Source organism: Coturnix japonica, chromosome 1, assembly GCF_054131305.1.
Source record: "Coturnix japonica strain WE chromosome 1, WE-NBRP24, whole genome shotgun sequence".
NCBI classification, from domain to species: Eukaryota; Metazoa; Chordata; class Aves; order Galliformes; family Phasianidae; genus Coturnix; species Coturnix japonica.
In genome coordinates, this window is record NC_140663.1 from 175636664 (window position 1) to 175653351 (window position 16688).

Here is a 16688-nt window from a genome sequence, read left to right on the forward strand (position 1 = left end):
TCCCGTCGGGCTCCTCTGCCCAGTGCTGCCAGAAGGGCCAAAGGACAGACGGGCTGTGTGGCAACCCGCTCCTATTTTGGGAACAGAAATGAGCTCCTTTTGCAACCCACGGCGGGGGCAGCTCTGTGCCACGGGCACAGCAGGACACTCACCTCTTGGAGCAAACACGCTGGGCCCCGCGATTGCCCCCAGATGTTCCCATTGTGCCTGTATGAGTCGTGCTTGTCCACGTGTGTCCATGGAGCTGCATGTGCTCCAACAGCTCCATGTCTCCATGTACTGAGGACTCCACTTCTGCTTTCCATAGTGTGCACTTACATAGGGTGCATACAGCGAATCTGGTTTTGTTCCTTTCCTTTTTTAAGAAGTAGCCGGTGGGTTTAAGGGCCTTAGTTTAGGCGTGTTAAATGACAGCCTGGTTGTCAAGCCTGGCAGGTCTGGCCCAGAGTAACCAAGTAACACCAGAATAACCAAGTCCTAAAGACACATCTGGACAAACAGCTGGGTCTGCCGTGTCCTCTCACAGCACCCAGAGGTCACCAGTGACACAAGAAGGGCCCAGTGGAGCACAAAAGTCCCAACCAAAGCCGCTCGGTCTCTCAGCATCGTCCAGGTCAACCGGTTGCTGCTCAGTGCCGCCAAGCAAGCTTGCAGGCTCACTACCTTGGAATACTGGTAATGTGTTGAATCAAACACCATAAAACACATGAGATTGTGGTGGAGGGATGTTTATTAGGGAAAATGGATGGAATTTTGAGAAATTAATTTGCTGTCCCGCTCTTTTAAGCATGTGTCACAAAGATGTGGTGGAGGACTCTGGTGGTGGCTGGATGAAGGATGTTTTGGACGTTGGATGTCTTTCTAGCTGTGAACTTTCAACCTTTTCAGGGGGCTGCACTGTGTTGTATCAGGAACTGTCTTCTTATGGAGTCTCTCCACCACAGCGGGGATGTTGGCAAGGTGGAAATGTAGACAGCTCTGTTCCTCGCCCCCTTTTCCTGCTCCTGCTCCTGTAGGAGAAACGACAGAAGTACATTGTTGTTATACACATGGAAATGATGCTTGGGAATTGCTCCCACCATTTTGTGCTGTCCCATTTGATCTGGACAATTTTTCCCCCAAATAATCTGGTGTTGCTGAGACATGTAACTCATCTCTCAAAGTTGGTTGGAGAGATACATCAAAGTGTCGTATCTCTCCAGCCACATGGGTGATTCAAAACCAGCACCTAGACACCCAATCTCAATGGGAAAGTGCAAGCTGCGATATCTACCTGCAAGTAGAGGATGTTGTCTTTGGAGATGGCTTCCATCAAGTCCTTACTGAGGGAAGGACCGGCTGTGCAGTTTCCTGACTTCTGCCACAGCCGCATGCAGTGGGGAGCTTGGTCTCTCTGCCCGCTGCCTGTAGAAGAGCATGTAGGCAGTGGCACTGGGAAATAAAGAAGTCAGGTTGCTGATGGTTTCAAAGGAGCAGGTGGAAACCCTGTGGTCGTTGAAGAGGTACCACGGGATCTCAGAGTCCAGCTGCTTGTTGGAAGCCAGTTTTGGTGTCCCATCCAGAAGCTGTGTGTTGGGCACGGTATCGGTGCACTCTCTGCAGAAGCAGTAGTAGTGTCCGCTCTCAGAGGTGATGCCCGAGTGCACCACCACGCTGCAGAGGTCGTACACGGTGGACACGAAGGTGCTGCCCAGGTCAGATCTGCCCATCTCATGCTGACAAATGTTCTCAGTTTCCTCAGAGCTGACGTGGACGGGCAGTTTGAGCACCTCAGGAATGGAGACATTCTCCAGGATCTTTGTCCTCTTCATGGTCTTTGGGTCAAAGGAGAAGCGCAGCAGTGTGAGGATGAGGTAATGTGGGGCCTCTGTCAGCTCTGCCACCTTCTCAGCATCCTGCAAGGAAGCACATTTCTTGCAGTGGTATTGATTCTCTGCGGTCAGTCTCTCTGGGGATAGAAAATTGTTGATTAAATCCCCAAGAGATCGGGACTCCTTAGGAGCGCGTGTCTGCTCCCCAGAAGCCCAGTGAGCATCTCTGGTTGTATGTGCTGGTTCTCTGGGCTCCTGCAAACCCAGTATTTCCATCAGCACCGGCTGGGCTCCGGGATCTCCAGACACAGCAGGCTTCCTCCGGATCCAGGCAGATCCTGTTGGCTGCTTTTTGGGGGACTCAATAAACTGTGGGCCGATTTCTTTCACTTGTAAAACAGAGGTGCTTCCTGGCCTGCACGTGGGCCTGTCTGATGGGGGGAACGCCAATGACAGGTCTGTGAATGCTTCTTCTCGTGAAGAGACGTTTAAACAATTCAAGCAACGAATCTTTGTCAACATTTTTCCCCCAAACATCTTCTCAACCAGTGTCTTGTTTATGGATTGATGCTCCATGGCTTGAGACATCAAGCTGGATTCCTTGAGCTGCTGGTAGTAGATCTTTTCAGTTTTTTCTTCTTCATGTAATCTTTGGTAGAAGGAAAAAGATGAGAACAATAAAACATACAGCACGAGTTTCTACAGTATGGTTTCTGTGTGTGCACAGGGGCCTGATGCCAAGTGTGGTGGTGCAGAAGGCACAGATGGTCAACGTGTATTGACCCCACTTTGCAGGGCATCACCAGGACTCTGGGGACTTGGGATTTGTTGGTGAAAGAAAGGCAAAATCACCATTTTAGAGAGGAGGCTTGTCAGGCAAACACTTTTCCTCTGAACGTGGGGCAATTTCAGAAATTTTCAAGCCCAATTCATTTCTTCCCCCCAGGTCGGCACAAACAGAGTTCTACTAAGAAGTCCCAGACCGGTTTTCCCATCTTTTACTCCCAGTCTCTGTTCTCAGCCACTTGCACCACTTCAAAGGGGTCAGAATTTTATATGATGTGAATGCTTGGGGCATCACCGCGTCTGGGCTCCAAAATTAATACTGCTTGCCACATACCGATTCAGGAGGTACTTGAGATACTCCGAGCAGTCCTGCTGAGAACCAGGGGTAAACCAGAATGGCTGGGAGGCAGACAGGAAGCTCTCTGGTGAGATGGCAGGTTGCTGGTAGAGAGAGGGAAAAACACATTTAAGCCACCGGGTCTCACTTCATATAGGAGAAGACTGGTTTGGTATGTGGCAACCAGCACTGGGAGGATGAATTTCAGCCCTGCTGAACATCCCTCTGTTGGACTGCCACGGGGATAACAGATTCTATGTGCCCCCTTTTACCAGCACGTATCAATTAGGTACTCATATGAACAATACATGCATTCATTTCTTCATTCATTTTCAAAATGCTTTCTGTTCCTGACCCACAGACTTCTACTAACTTCAGCCTGTACTTAATTTGATCCTTAATTTGATACCAAGTCCATTTATTAAAAAAAGAAATCTATAAAAATCGACTAAACTTCCATTTATCCTCTGATCTCTGCAGGCATTATAGGATTTTAGGAAATTACTGGGAAATCATTAACTACGAGCTACACAACAAGCAAGTATGTGAATGCACATCAAACACACCATGGAATAAACAGGCTCTTTTATGACCAAATCTGCAAGCTAAGATGTTCTCTACGTTACCCCCTGAAAGAGACCTGCAATGGATCTGTGATGGTGTAGCACCACAATGGAACAAGGCAAAGCTGCCAGTCAAGTCTTGGAAAACAGAGAGGTGCGGGTCAGTGGGCTCACATCAAGTGAAAAGTCAACACGGTGTCTCTGCGGGACAGACGGGTGCCTTCACCAATGGACTGAGATATGACCCATCTGGAGTCACTCATGTTAAATTTCAGGTTGGTGGAGAAAGGACTCCTAATTACTTTGTGTATGGGCTATTTTTCTTACTTTCCCTCAGATATGAAAGATTCACAACATCTGGAATCTAAAGGTTTGTTGCTGTTGTGGTTTTTGGACTTTGGTCCAAAGAAATAACTAGAACATGAAATAATTACCTGACTGTGCTCCAACAATGCAAAGAGCGACTTCAGTTTTGTCATCAGGGGCTGGAGGTCACTCTCGTTTAAATTCAACACTGAATGCCGAAAGCTGCAGAAGACAACCGCAGATGCAAAACAAGATGGACAATTAGCATTGTGGGAAGCACAATGCCAGTGCAAAGAGCAACCCGGGAGCAGTCCTAAGAGGGAACAAGGGAGCAACAACTCACTCTGAAGCCATGAAGAGAGACTGTATGACACTGTTCATGTAGCAAGTGTTTCCCGAGTTCAGTAAGCCAATCTTCCTTGACTGTGATTTGGAAGCCACGACTGGGCAGCTGGGCAGCTGGTACTTCAGGCTGAGCAGGTTGGAAGCAACTTCGTTGTCCTTTTCCTGGCACTCTGTTTCTTTGGAAACTGAGGCCGTTTGTCCTGCTATCTGGAAGAGAGAGAACATGGGTACAGTGAAAGGGATGCAGGCTCGTTTGGCAAAGCATCACTCTGCAGGGCTTTGGTTTGCACGGAGAATTTTTCCAGCCTCGTGGGAATGCTCGGGGGAGCCCGTGGGGCTCACACCACCTCCTCTGGCAGGCCCTGAGTTGCGTGGGGGTCTCTTACTGCGTGACAGCCCTGTGGCTGGGCAAGTCCCTGGGGAGAGCTAACGGTCTTCTGGGGGTCTGCTTTCCTTAAAGGTCTCCAAGTTTATGGCCTTGATGGCTCCCTGCTGTGCAGACACGGTACCCTCCCTGTGCAATTCAACTCGATCGCTCACCTGTCCCCGAGGGTTTCTTAGTCTTCTCCAGAGGCCGCAGGCCATCCTCGACAGGCAGTAAATGCAGGTGAGTATCAAGGGATCTATAAGGAGCCAGGTTCTTTTTCTTTGCACCAGGTAGTCCCAGAGGTGGGCCAGGAAGCAAGGCAAGCTGTAGAGCTTCCACTTGGTGCCTGGGGACTGCTGCTTTGTGCCCTCAGGAACAACAACCTTGCTGCCTCTGTGCCGGACCTGTTTGGGGCACTGGGAAGGGCCAAGCCAGCAGGGCCAGTAGCCGGTCAGAATCTTGGTCTCCACGGGTTGTTGCTCCTGGGGAACGACCTGGTTTTTCTTCCTGCCCTCAGTTCCTTTGGTGAATGTCAAGCCAAACCAACTCAACCAAGTGGAGGTCAGGATCTTGTTCTCCACTGGATGCTGCTCCTGTGGAATGTCCTGATTTTTCTTCCTGTCCTCCACCCTGACAGGGCAGGAGGTCAGGCCAAACCAACATGGCCAAGTGGAGCTCGAGATCTTGTTCTCCACTGGATGCTGCTCCTGAGGAATGTCCTGATTTTTCTTCCTGTCCTCCACCCTGACAGGGCAGGAGGTCAGGCCAAACCAACATGGCCAAGTGGAGCTCGAGATCTTGTTCTCCACTGGATGCTGCTCCTGAGGAAGAACCCGGGTTTTCTTCCTGTCCTCCGTCCTGACAGGGCAGGAGGTCAGGCCAAACCAGCAGGGCCAAGTGGAGGTCAGGGTCTTGGTCTCCACCGGATGCTGCTCCTCAGGAACATTCTCTTTTGGGTCCCGATTCCAGACCCAGCTGAGATAGCTGGCATAGCCAGAGCCATGTCCCACAAATGGAGACATAGTCAGAGCCACGGCCAGCAGGAGAGCCAGGCTGAGATTCATCCTGATCTCTCGCAAAGAACAATCTCAACGCACAAATGGCTGTCACCCAGAGCAGAGCTCCAGCTGTGACCACCAGGACGGAGCGGCTGCTCCACGAGTCTGAGCTGGGGGAGGCTGCCAGCGCGACTTGACTAAGTCTGATGGCACGCCCTGCTCTGTGATGTCACAATGCCTTTCCCCTGCACCGCCCATAGGACTGCCAGTGTGTTCTGGTGGATTCCATGGTGGCTGCCCCTGTCACGGGCACAGGTAAATCTAGGTAACCTGTGACAATTTTTTAGACTTGCATCTCGTCAAGGCAGAGGGTTGAGGCTCAGGGAATTCCTCCATGTGCCACTCCCACAAAGCAGGAAGCCGACACGGCAGCAGACGGAAGGATTTGGATCCTCCTTGGACGCCAGTTTCATGAAAGACCCTGAATAACAGCTGGATGCACTGTGCTTTTTTCTAACTTCAGCTCCAGATCCATTTTGTTTTCCCATCGGCAGCACCTCCAGCCTAGCAGGATTAAATAAAAGAAGCATGCTCTGCTGTCCGTCTAGAAAAAATATAAATGGGATTGTTGTCTGCATTTGGAGCAGCAGCGTGGCTCCTGTGAAAGTAGGAATCAGGTAAATAGGGGCCTTTCATGAAGATTAAGTATCCTAGGCTTTGGGGAATCTCAGAAGGAAAGGACTAGTGGGACATGTCGACATTGCTATTGTTACAATACAAGAATTCTGGTTATAGAGTCTGGTTCCGCATGTCACCTGGGCATGGAGGAGGGCCCCCATGCACCCAACTTGGGGCTGGGCACCCAACTCCCAAATTCCATCTCCCTGTCACACCTCCACTTCCTCCCATCCATCGATTCATTGAATCATAGCAGCACAGAATGCTTAGGGTTGGGAGGGACCTTGAAGATCATACAGTTGCAGACCCCTGCTAAAGGCAGAGACACCTCCCTGTAGACCATGTTGCTCACGGCCCCATCCAGCCTGGCCTTGAATGCTTCCAGGAAGGGGGCATCCTATCCTCACTGGGAAACTTGTGCCAGTGCCTCACACTAAAGAATGTCTTCCTAATCTATGGCCTAAAACTAGCCTCTTCCCCTTGAAAGCCATTTCCCTGTTTCCCGTCTCTACTTGCCTGTTTAAAAAGTCCCTCTCCAGCTTTCCTGTAGGGTTCCCTCATGTTTGGGATGACCACTATAAGGTTCCCTCAGAGACTTCTCTAGGCCAAAGAGCCCCAATTCCATCAGCCTGTTCCCATAGGAGATGTGCTGCAGCCCTCTGATCATCTTTGTGGCCCTCCTCTGGACCTTCTCCACCAGCTCCATGCACTTCTTGTGCTGGGGGCTCCAGAAGTGGATGCAGTACTGCATGTGGGGACTCACAAGAGTGGAGCACAGGGGCAGAATCACCTTCCTCAACCTGCTGGTCACACTTCTCCTTATGCAACCCCGGATATGGTTGGCTCCCTGGGCTGCATGCACACACTGACAGCTCTTACTGAACCTTGCATCGAGCCACACTCCCAGGTCCTTCTCCTCAGGGCTGCTCTCCAGCCATTCTTACAACATTCATAGGACACCAAGCTGGGAGGGAGTGTTCATCTGCCAGAGGGCAGAAAGGCACTACAGAGGGACCTGAATAGACGGGATGAATGTGCCAATGTATCCTGTGTGGATTTCAATAGGGCCAAGTGTCAGGTCCTGCATTTTGATTACAGCAACCCCAGGCAACCCTACTGGCTTGGGGAGGTGTGGCTGGAAAGCTGCCTGAGGGAAAGGGACCTTGTGTTGTCCCTGTGCTGATGGACAGTCTGCTGAATATGAGCCAACAGTGTGTTTGCCCAGGTGGCCAAGGGGGCCAATGGCATCCTGGTTTGTCTTCCTGTCCTCAGACCTGATGGGCCAGGAGGTTAGACCAAACCAGCAGGACCATGCGGAGGTCCTTCTCTTGGTGTCCTCTGAACGCTGCCCCTCAGAACTCAGCAGCCAGAGAATGCAGATAGTTATCAAGGCATCTGTAATGAGCCAGGTTCTCCCTCCTAGCACAAGGTAGTCCCAAAGGTGTCCCAGGATGCCAGGAAGCTGTAGGCCTTCTGCTTGGTGACCAGGGACTGCTGTTTTGGGCCCTGTGGATCAACAGCCTTGCTGCCTCCTGAGCTGGCGACAAATTAAGGGTGCCGAGTGAAAGTGCCATGCCTCTGCGCACAGGGAAGTGATTGGACTCACACCCTGTGTCTAACGCCATAAGTACGCATTTAATGCCGCGCCACAAACCCTATATACTGGTACGTGTGACCGCCCCAGATACTCATGACCTCCCTGACTCCACCCCTGGTGCACGCAGGAACCACCTACCCAATACCCTGCATGCACCAGCTGCTCCATGTTTATTCCCCTGTACTGAGGACTCCACATCTGCCCGTCAGTGCCCGGGGGTTGAGCAACGCCGCGCCGCACCGACGGCACAGGGCTGACGGCAGCGCCGGCGGACGTGGAGCCACATGCCAAGTCCCGTCGGGCTCCTCTGCCCAGTGCTGCCAGAAGGGCCAAAGGACAGACGGGCTGTGTGGCAACCCGCTCCTATTTTGGGAACAGAAATGAGCTCCTTTTGCAACCCACGGCGGGGGCAGCTCTGTGCCACGGGCACAGCAGGACACTCACCTCTTGGAGCAAACACGCTGGGCCCCGCGATTGCCCCCAGATGTTCCCATTGTGCCTGTATGAGTCGTGCTTGTCCACGTGTGTCCATGGAGCTGCATGTGCTCTAACAGCTCCATGTCTCCATGTACTGAGGACTCCACTTCTGCTTTCCATAGTGTGCACTTTCATAGGGTGCATACAGCGAATCTGGTTTTGTTCCTTTCCTTTTTTAAGAAGTAGCCAGTGGGTTTAAGGGCCTTAGTTCAAGGCGTCTTAAATGACAGCCTGGTTGTCAAGCCTGGCAGGTCTGGCCCAGAGTAACCAAGTAACACCAGAATAACCAAGTCCTAAAGACACATCTGGACAAACAGCTGGGTCTGCCGTGTCCTCTCACAGCACCCAGAGGTCACCAGTGACACAAGAAGGGCCCAGTGGAGCACAAAAGTCCCAACCAAAGCCGCTCGGTCTCTCAGCATCGTCCAGGTCAACCGGTTGCTGCTCAGTGCCGCCAAGCAAGCTTGCAGGCTCACTACCTTGGAATACTGGTAATGTGTTGAATCAAACACCATAAGACACATGAGATTGTGGTGGAGGGATGTTTATTAGAGAAAATGGATGGAATTTTGAGAAATTATTAATTTGCTGTCCCGCTCTTTTAAGCATGTCACAAAGATGTGGTGGAGGACTCTGGTGGTGGCTGGATGAAGGATGTTTTGGACGTTGGATGTCTTTCTAGCTGTGAACTTTCAACCTTTTCAGGGGGCTGCACTGTGTTGTATCAGGAACTGTCTTCTTATGGAGTCTCTCCACCACAGCGGGGATGTTGGCAAGGTGGAAATGTAGACAGCTCTGTTCCTCGCCCCCTTTTCCTGCTCCTGCTCCTGTAGGAGAAACGACAGAAGTACATTGTTGTTATACACATGGAAATGATGCTTGGGAATTGCTCCCACCATTTTGTGCTGTCCCATTTGATCTGGACAATTTTTCCCCCAAATAATCTGGTGTTGCTGAGACATGTAACTCATCTCTCAAAGTTGGTTGGAGAGATACATCAAAGTGTCGTATCTCTCCAGCCACATGGGTGATTCAAAACCAGCACCTAGACACCCAATCTCAATGGGAAAGTGCAAGCTGCGATATCTACCTGCAAGTAGAGGATGTTGTCTTTGGAGATGGCTTCCATCAAGTCCTTACTGAGGGAAGGACCGGCTGTGCAGTTTCCTGACTTCTGCCACAGCCGCATGCAGTGGGGAGCTTGGTCTCTCTGCCCGCTGCCTGTAGAAGAGCATGTAGGCAGTGGCACTGGGAAATAAAGAAGTCAGGTTGCTGATGGTTTCAAAGGAGCAGGTGGAAACCCTGTGGTCATTGAAGAGGTACCACGGGATCTCAGAGTCCAGCTGCTTGTTAAAAGCCAGTTTTGGTGTCCCATCCAGAAGCTGTGTGTTGGGCACGGTATCGGTGCACTCTCTGCAGAAGCAGTAGTAGTGTCCGCTCTCGGAGGTGATGCCCGAGTGCACCACCACGCTGCAGAGGTCGTACATGGTGGACACGAAGGTGCTGCCCAGGTCAGATCTGCCCATCTCATGCTGACAAATGTTCTCAGTTTCCTCAGAGCTGACGTGGACGGGCAGTTTGAGCACCTCAGGAATGGAGACATTCTCCAGGATCTTTGTCCTCTTCATGGTCTTTGGGTCAAAGGAGAAGCGCAGCAGTGTGAGGATGAGGTAATGTGGGGCCTCTGTCAGCTCTGCCACCTTCTCAGCATCCTGCAAGGAAGCACATTTCTCGCAGTGGTATTGATTCTCTGCGGTCAGTCTCTCTGGGGATAGAAAATTGTTGATTAAATCCCCAAGAGATCGGGACTCCTTAGGAACGCGTGTCTGCTCCCCAGAAGCCCAGTGAGCATCTCTGGTTGTATGTGCTGGTTCTCTGGGCTCCTGCAAACCCAGTATTTCCATCAGCACCGGCTGGGCTCCGGGATCTCCAGACACAGCAGGCTTCCTCCGGATCCAGGCAGATCCTGTTGGCTGCTTTTTGGGGGACTCAATAAACTGTGGGCCGATTTCTTTCACTTGTAAAACAGAGGTGCTTCCTGGCCTGCACGTGGGCCTGTCTGATGGGGGGAACGCCAATGACAGGTCTGTGAAGGCTTCTTCTCGTGAAGACACGTTTAAACACTTCAAGCAACGAATCTTTGTCAACATTTTTCCCCCAAACATCTTCTCAACCAGTGTCTTGTTTATGGATTGATGCTCCATGGCTTGAGACATCAAGCTGGATTCCTTGAGCTGCTGGTAGTAGATCTTTTCAGTTTTTTCTTCTTCATGTAATCTTTGGTAGAAGGAAAAAGATGAGAACAATAAAACATACAGCACGAGTTTCTACAGTATGGTTTCTGTGTGTGCACAGGGGCCTGATGCCAAGTGTGGTGGTGCAGAAGGCACAGATGGTCAACGTGTATTGACCCCACTTTGCAGGGCATCACCAGGACTCTGGGGACTTGGGATTTGTTGGTGAAAGAAAGGCAAAATCACCATTTTAGAGAGGAGGCTTGTCAGGCAAACACTTTTCCTCTGAACGTGGGGCAATTTCAGAAATTTTCAAGCCCAATTCATTTCTTCCCCCCAGGTCGGCACAAACAGAGTTCTACTAAGAAGTCCCAGACCGGTTTTCCCATCTTTTACTCCCAGTCTCTGTTCTCAGCCACTTGCACCACTTCAAAGGGGTCAGAATTTTATATGATGTGAATGCTTGGGGCATCACCGCGTCTGGGCTCCAAAATTAATACTGCTTGCCACATACCGATTCAGGAGGTACTTGAGATACTCCGAGCAGTCCTGCTGAGAACCAGGGGTAAACCAGAATGGCTGGGAGGCAGACAGGAAGCTCTCTGGTGAGATGGCAGGTTGCTGGTAGAGAGAGGGAAAAACACATTTAAGCCACCGGGTCTCACTTCATATAGGAGAAGACTGGTTTGGTATGTGGCAACCAGCACTGGGAGGATGAATTTCAGCCCTGCTGAACATCCCTCTGTTGGACTGCCACGGGGATAACAGATTCTATGTGCCCCCTTTTACCAGCACGTATCAATTAGGTACTCATATGAACAATACATGCATTCATTTCTTCATTCATTTTCAAAATGCTTTCTGTTCCTGACCCACAGACTTCTACTAACTTCAGCCTGTACTTAATTTGATCCTTAATTTGATACCAAGTCCATTTATTAAAAAAAGAAATCTATAAAAATCGACTAAACTTCCATTTATCCTCTGATCTCTGCAGGCATTATAGGATTTTAGGAAATTACTGGGAAATCATTAACTACGAGCTACACAACAAGCAAGTATGTGAATGCACATCAAACACACCATAACCTGCTTGGAATGAACAGGCTCTTTTATGACCAAATCTGCAAGCTAAGATGTTCTCTACGTTACCCCCTGAAAGAGACCTGCAATGGATCTGTGATGGTGTAGCACCACAATGGAACAAGGCAAAGCTGCCAGTCAAGTCTTGGAAAACAGAGAGGTGCAGGTCAGTGGGCTCACATCAAGTGAAAAGTCAACACGGTGTCTCTGCGGGACAGACGGGTGCCTTCACCAATGGACTGAGATATGACCCATCTGGAGTCACTCATGTTAAATTTCAGGTTGGTGGAGAAAGGACTCCTAATTACTTTGTGTATGGGCTATTTTTCTTACTTTCCCTCAGATATGAAAGATTCACAACATCTGGAATCTAAAGGTTTGTTGCTGTTGTGGTTTTTGGACTTTGGTCCAAAGAAATAACTAGAACATGAAATAATTACCTGACTGTGCTCCAACAATGCAAAGAGCGACTTCAGTTTTGTCATCAGGGGCTGGAGGTCACTCTCGTTTAAATTCAACACTGAATGCCGAAAGCTGCAGAAGACAACCGCAGATGCAAAACAAGATGGACAATTAGCATTGTGGGAAGCACAATGCCAGTGCAAAGAGCAACCCGGGAGCAGTCCTAAGAGGGAACAAGGGAGCAACAACTCACTCTGAAGCCATGAAGAGAGACTGTATGACACTGTTCATGTAGCAAGTGTTTCCCGAGTTCAATAAGCCAATCTTCCTTGACTGTGATTTGGAAGCCACGACTGGGCAGCTGGGCAGCTGGTACTTCAGGCTGAGCAGGTTGGAAGCAACTTCGTTGTCCTTTTCCTGGCACTCTGTTTCTTTGGAAACTGAGGCCGTTTGTCCTGCTATCTGGAAGAGAGAGAACATGGGTACAGTGAAAGGGATGCAGGCTCGTTTGGCAAAGCATCACTCTGCAGGGCTTTGGTTTGCACGGAGAATTTTTCCAGCCTCGTGGGAATGCTCGGGGGAGCCCGTGGGGCTCACACCACCTCCTCTGGCAGGCCCTGAGTTGCGTGGGGGTCTCTTACTGTGTGGGATCCCTGTGGCTGGGCAAGTCCCTGGGGAGAGCTAACGGTCTTCTGGGGGTCTGCTTTCCTTAAAGGTCTCCAAGTTTATGGCCTTGATGGCTCCCTGCTGTGCAGACACGGTACCCTCCCTGTGCAATTCAACTCGATCGCTCACCTGTCCCCGAGGGTTTCTTAGTCTTCTCCAGAGGCCGCAGGCCATCCTCGACAGGCAGTAAATGCAGGTGAGTATCAAGGGATCTATAAGGAGCCAGGTTCTTTTTCTTTGCACCAGGTAGTCCCAGAGGTGGGTCAGGAAGCAAGGCAAGCTGTAGAGCTTCCACTTGGTGCCTGGGGACTGCTGCTTTGTGCCCTCAGGAACAACAACCTTGCTGCCTCTGTGCCGGACCTGTTTGGGGCACTGGGAAGGGCCAAGCCAGCAGGGCCAGTAGCCGGTCAGAATCTTGGTCTCCACGGGTTGTTGCTCCTGGGGAACGACCTGGTTTTTCTTCCTGCCCTCAGTTCCTTTGGTGAATGTCAAGCCAAACCAACTCAACCAAGTGGAGGTCAGGATCTTGTTCTCCACTGGATGCTGCTCCTGTGGAATGTCCTGATTTTTCTTCCTGTCCTCCACCCTGACAGGGCAGGAGGTCAGGCCAAACCAACATGGCCAAGTGGAGCTCGAGATCTTGTTCTCCACTGGATGCTGCTCCTGAGGAATGTCCTGATTTTTCTTCCTGTCCTCCACCCTGACAGGGCAGGAGGTCAGGCCAAACCAACATGGCCAAGTGGAGCTCGAGATCTTGTTCTCCACTGGATGCTGCTCCTGAGGAAGAACCCGGGTTTTCTTCCTGTCCTCCGTCCTGACAGGGCAGGAGGTCAGGCCAAACCAGCAGGGCCAAGTGGAGGTCAGGGTCTTGGTCTCCACCGGATGCTGCTCCTCAGGAACATTCTCTTTTGGGTCCCGATTCCAGACCCAGCTGAGATAGCTGGCATAGCCAGAGCCATGTCCCACAAATGGAGACATAGTCAGAGCCACGGCCAGCAGGAGAGCCAGGCTGAGATTCATCCTGATCTCTCGCAAAGAACAATCTCAACGCACAAATGGCTGTCACCCAGAGCAGAGCTCCAGCTGTGACCACCAGGACGGAGCGGCTGCTCCACGAGTCTGAGCTGGGGGAGGCTGCCAGCGCGACTTGACTAAGTCTGATGGCACGCCCTGCTCTGTGATGTCACAATGCCTTTCCCCTGCACCGCCCATAGGACTGCCAGTGTGTTCTGGTGGATTCCATGGTGGCTGCCCCTGTCACGGGCACAGGTAAATCTAGGTAACCTGTGACAATTTTTTAGACTTGCATCTCGTCAAGGCAGAGGGTCGAGGCTCAGGGAATTCCTCCATGTGCCACTCCCACAAAGCAGGAAGCCGACACGGCAGCAGACGGAAGGATTTGGATCCTCCTTGGACGCCAGTTTCATGAAAGACCCTGAATAACAGCTGGATGCACTGTGCTTTTTTCTAACTTCAGCTCCAGATCCATTTTGTTTTCCCATCGGCAGCACCTCCAGCCTAGCAGGATTAAATAAAAGAAGCATGCTCTGCTGTCCGTCTAGAAAAAATATAAATGGGATTGTTGTCTGCATTTGGAGCAGCAGCGTGGCTCCTGTGAAAGTAGGAATCAGGTAAATAGGGGCCTTTCATGAAGATTAAGTATCCTAGGCTTTGGGGAATCTCAGAAGGAAAGGACTAGTGGGACATGTCGACATTGCTATTGTTACAATACAAGAATTCTGGTTATAGAGTCTGGTTCCGCATGTCACCTGGGCATGGAGGAGGGCCCCCATGCACCCAACTTGGGGCTGGGCACCCAACTCCCAAATTCCACCTCCCTGTCACACCTCCACTTCCTCCCATCCATCGATTCATTGAATCATAGCAGCACAGAATGCTTAGGGTTGGGAGGGACCTTGAAGATCATACAGTTGCAGACCCCTGCTAAAGGCAGAGACACCTCCCTGTAGACCATGTTGCTCATGGCCCCATCCAGCCTGGCCTTGAATGCTTCCAGGAAGGGGGCATCCTATCCTCACTGGGCAACTTGTGCCAGTGCCTCACACTAAAGAATGTCTTCCTAATCTATGGCCTAAAACTAGCCTCTTCCCCTTGAAAGCCATTTCCCTGTTTCCCGTCTCTACTTGCCTGTTTAAAAAGTCCCTCTCCAGCTTTCCTGTAGGGTTCCCTCATGTTTGGGATGACCACTATAAGGTTCCCTCAGAGACTTCTCTAGGCCAAAGAGCCCCAATTCCATCAGCCTGTTCCCATAGGAGATGTGCTACAGCCCTCTGATCATCTTTGTGGCCCTCCTCTGGACCTTCTCCAACAGCTCCATGCACTTCTTGTGTTGGGGGCTCCAGAAGTGGATGCAGTACTGCATGTGGGGACTCACAAGAGTGGAGCACAGGGGCAGAATCACCTCCCTCAACCTGCTGGTCACACTTCTCCTTATGCAACCCCGGATATGGTTGGCTCCCTGGGCTGCATGCACACACTGACAGCTCTTACTGAACCTTGCATCGAGCCACACTCCCAGGTCCTTCTCCTCAGGGCTGCTCTCCAGCCATTCTTACAACATTCATAGGACACCAAGCTGGGAGGGAGTGTTCATCTGCCAGAGGGCAGAAAGGCACTACAGAGGGACCTGAATAGACGGGATGAATGTGCCAATGTATCCTGTGTGGATTTCAATAGGGCCAAGTGTCAGGTCCTGCATTTTGATTACAGCAACCCCAGGCAACCCTACTGGCTTGGGGAGGTGTGGCTGGAAAGCTGCCTGAGGGAAAGGGACCTTGTGTTGTCCCTGTGCTGATGGACAGTCTGCTGAATATGAGCCAACAGTGTGTTTGCCCAGGTGGCCAAGGGGGCCAATGGCATCCTGGTTTGTCTTCCTGTCCTCAGACCTGATGGGCCAGGAGGTTAGACCAAACCAGCAGGACCATGCGGAGGTCCTTCTCTTGGTGTCCTCTGAACGCTGCCCCTCAGAACTCAGCAGCCAGAGAATGCAGATAGTTATCAAGGCATCTGTAATGAGTCAGGTTCTCCCTCCTAGCACAAGGTAGTCCCAAAGGTGTCCCAGGATGCCAGGAAGCTGTAGGCCTTCTGCTTGGTGACCAGGGACTGCTGTTTTGGGCCCTGTGGATCAACAGCCTTGCTGCCTCCTGAGCTGGCGACAAATTAAGGGTGCCGAGTGAAAGTGCCATGCCTCTGCGCACAGGGAAGTGATTGGACTCACACCCTGTGTCTAACGCCATAAGTACGCATTTAATGCCGCGCCACAAACCCTATATACTGGTACGTGTGACCGCCCCAGATACTCATGACCTCCCTGACTCCACCCCTGGTGCACGCAGGAACCACCTACCCAATACCCTGCATGCACCAGCTGCTCCATGTTTATTCCCCTGTACTGAGGACTCCACATCTGCCCGTCAGTGCCCGGGGGTTGAGCAACGCCGCGCCGCACCGACGGCACAGGGCTGACGGCAGCGCCGGCGGACGTGGAGCCACATGCCAAGTCCCGTCGGGCTCCTCTGCCCAGTGCTGCCAGAAGGGCCAAAGGACAGACGGGCTGTGTGGCAACCCGCTCCTATTTTGGGAACAGAAATGAGCTCCTTTTGCAACCCACGGCGGGGGCAGCTCTGTGCCACGGGCACAGCAGGACACTCACCTCTTGGAGCAAACACGCTGGGCCCCGCGATTGCCCCCAGATGTTCCCATTGTGCCTGTATGAGTCGTGCTTGTCCACGTGTGTCCATGGAGCTGCATGTGCTCTAACAGCTCCATGTCTCCATGTACTGAGGACTCCACTTCTGCTTTCCATAGTGTGCACTTTCATAGGGTGCATACAGGGAATCTGGTTTTGTTCCTTTCCTTTTTTAAGAAGTAGCCAGTGGGTTTAAGGGCCTTAGTTCAAGGCGTCTTAAATGACAGCCTGGTTGTCAAGCCTGGCAGGTCTGGCCCAGAGTAACCAAGTAACACCAGAATAACCAAGTCCTAAAGACACATCTGGACAAACAGCTGGGTCTGCCGTGT

The 16688-nt window shown here is 51.3% G+C and overlaps 3 protein-coding genes and 1 pseudogene across 3 annotated transcripts; all 4 read right to left on the bottom strand.

Annotated features, from left to right (window-relative positions):
• Positions 1-769: 769 nt before the first annotated feature.
• On the bottom strand, positions 770-2387 carry LOC146762877 (ubiquitin carboxyl-terminal hydrolase 35-like). The gene is made up of 2 exons (XM_085540060.1): positions 1274-2387; positions 770-1010 (listed from the first exon to the last, which is right to left on the bottom strand). Exon 1 carries the CDS (start codon positions 2385-2387, stop codon positions 1320-1322), a length of 1068 nt encoding a protein of 355 aa, XP_085396186.1. The 3' UTR covers positions 770-1010; positions 1274-1319.
• Positions 2388-4574: 2187 nt separating this feature from the next.
• Positions 4575-5770, bottom strand: LOC146762878 (uncharacterized). The gene has a single exon (XM_085540133.1). The coding sequence runs from the start codon at positions 5577-5579 to the stop codon at positions 4575-4577; it is 1005 nt and encodes a 334-aa protein (XP_085396259.1). The 5' UTR covers positions 5580-5770.
• Positions 5622-10693, bottom strand: LOC146762879 (ubiquitin carboxyl-terminal hydrolase 35-like; annotated as a pseudogene).
• A 1972-nt stretch (positions 10694-12665) lies between these two features.
• On the bottom strand, positions 12666-13861 carry LOC146762880 (uncharacterized). Its single transcript, XM_085540312.1, has one exon. The coding sequence runs from the start codon at positions 13668-13670 to the stop codon at positions 12666-12668; it is 1005 nt and encodes a 334-aa protein (XP_085396438.1). The 5' UTR covers positions 13671-13861.
• Positions 13862-16688: the final 2827 nt, after the last annotated feature.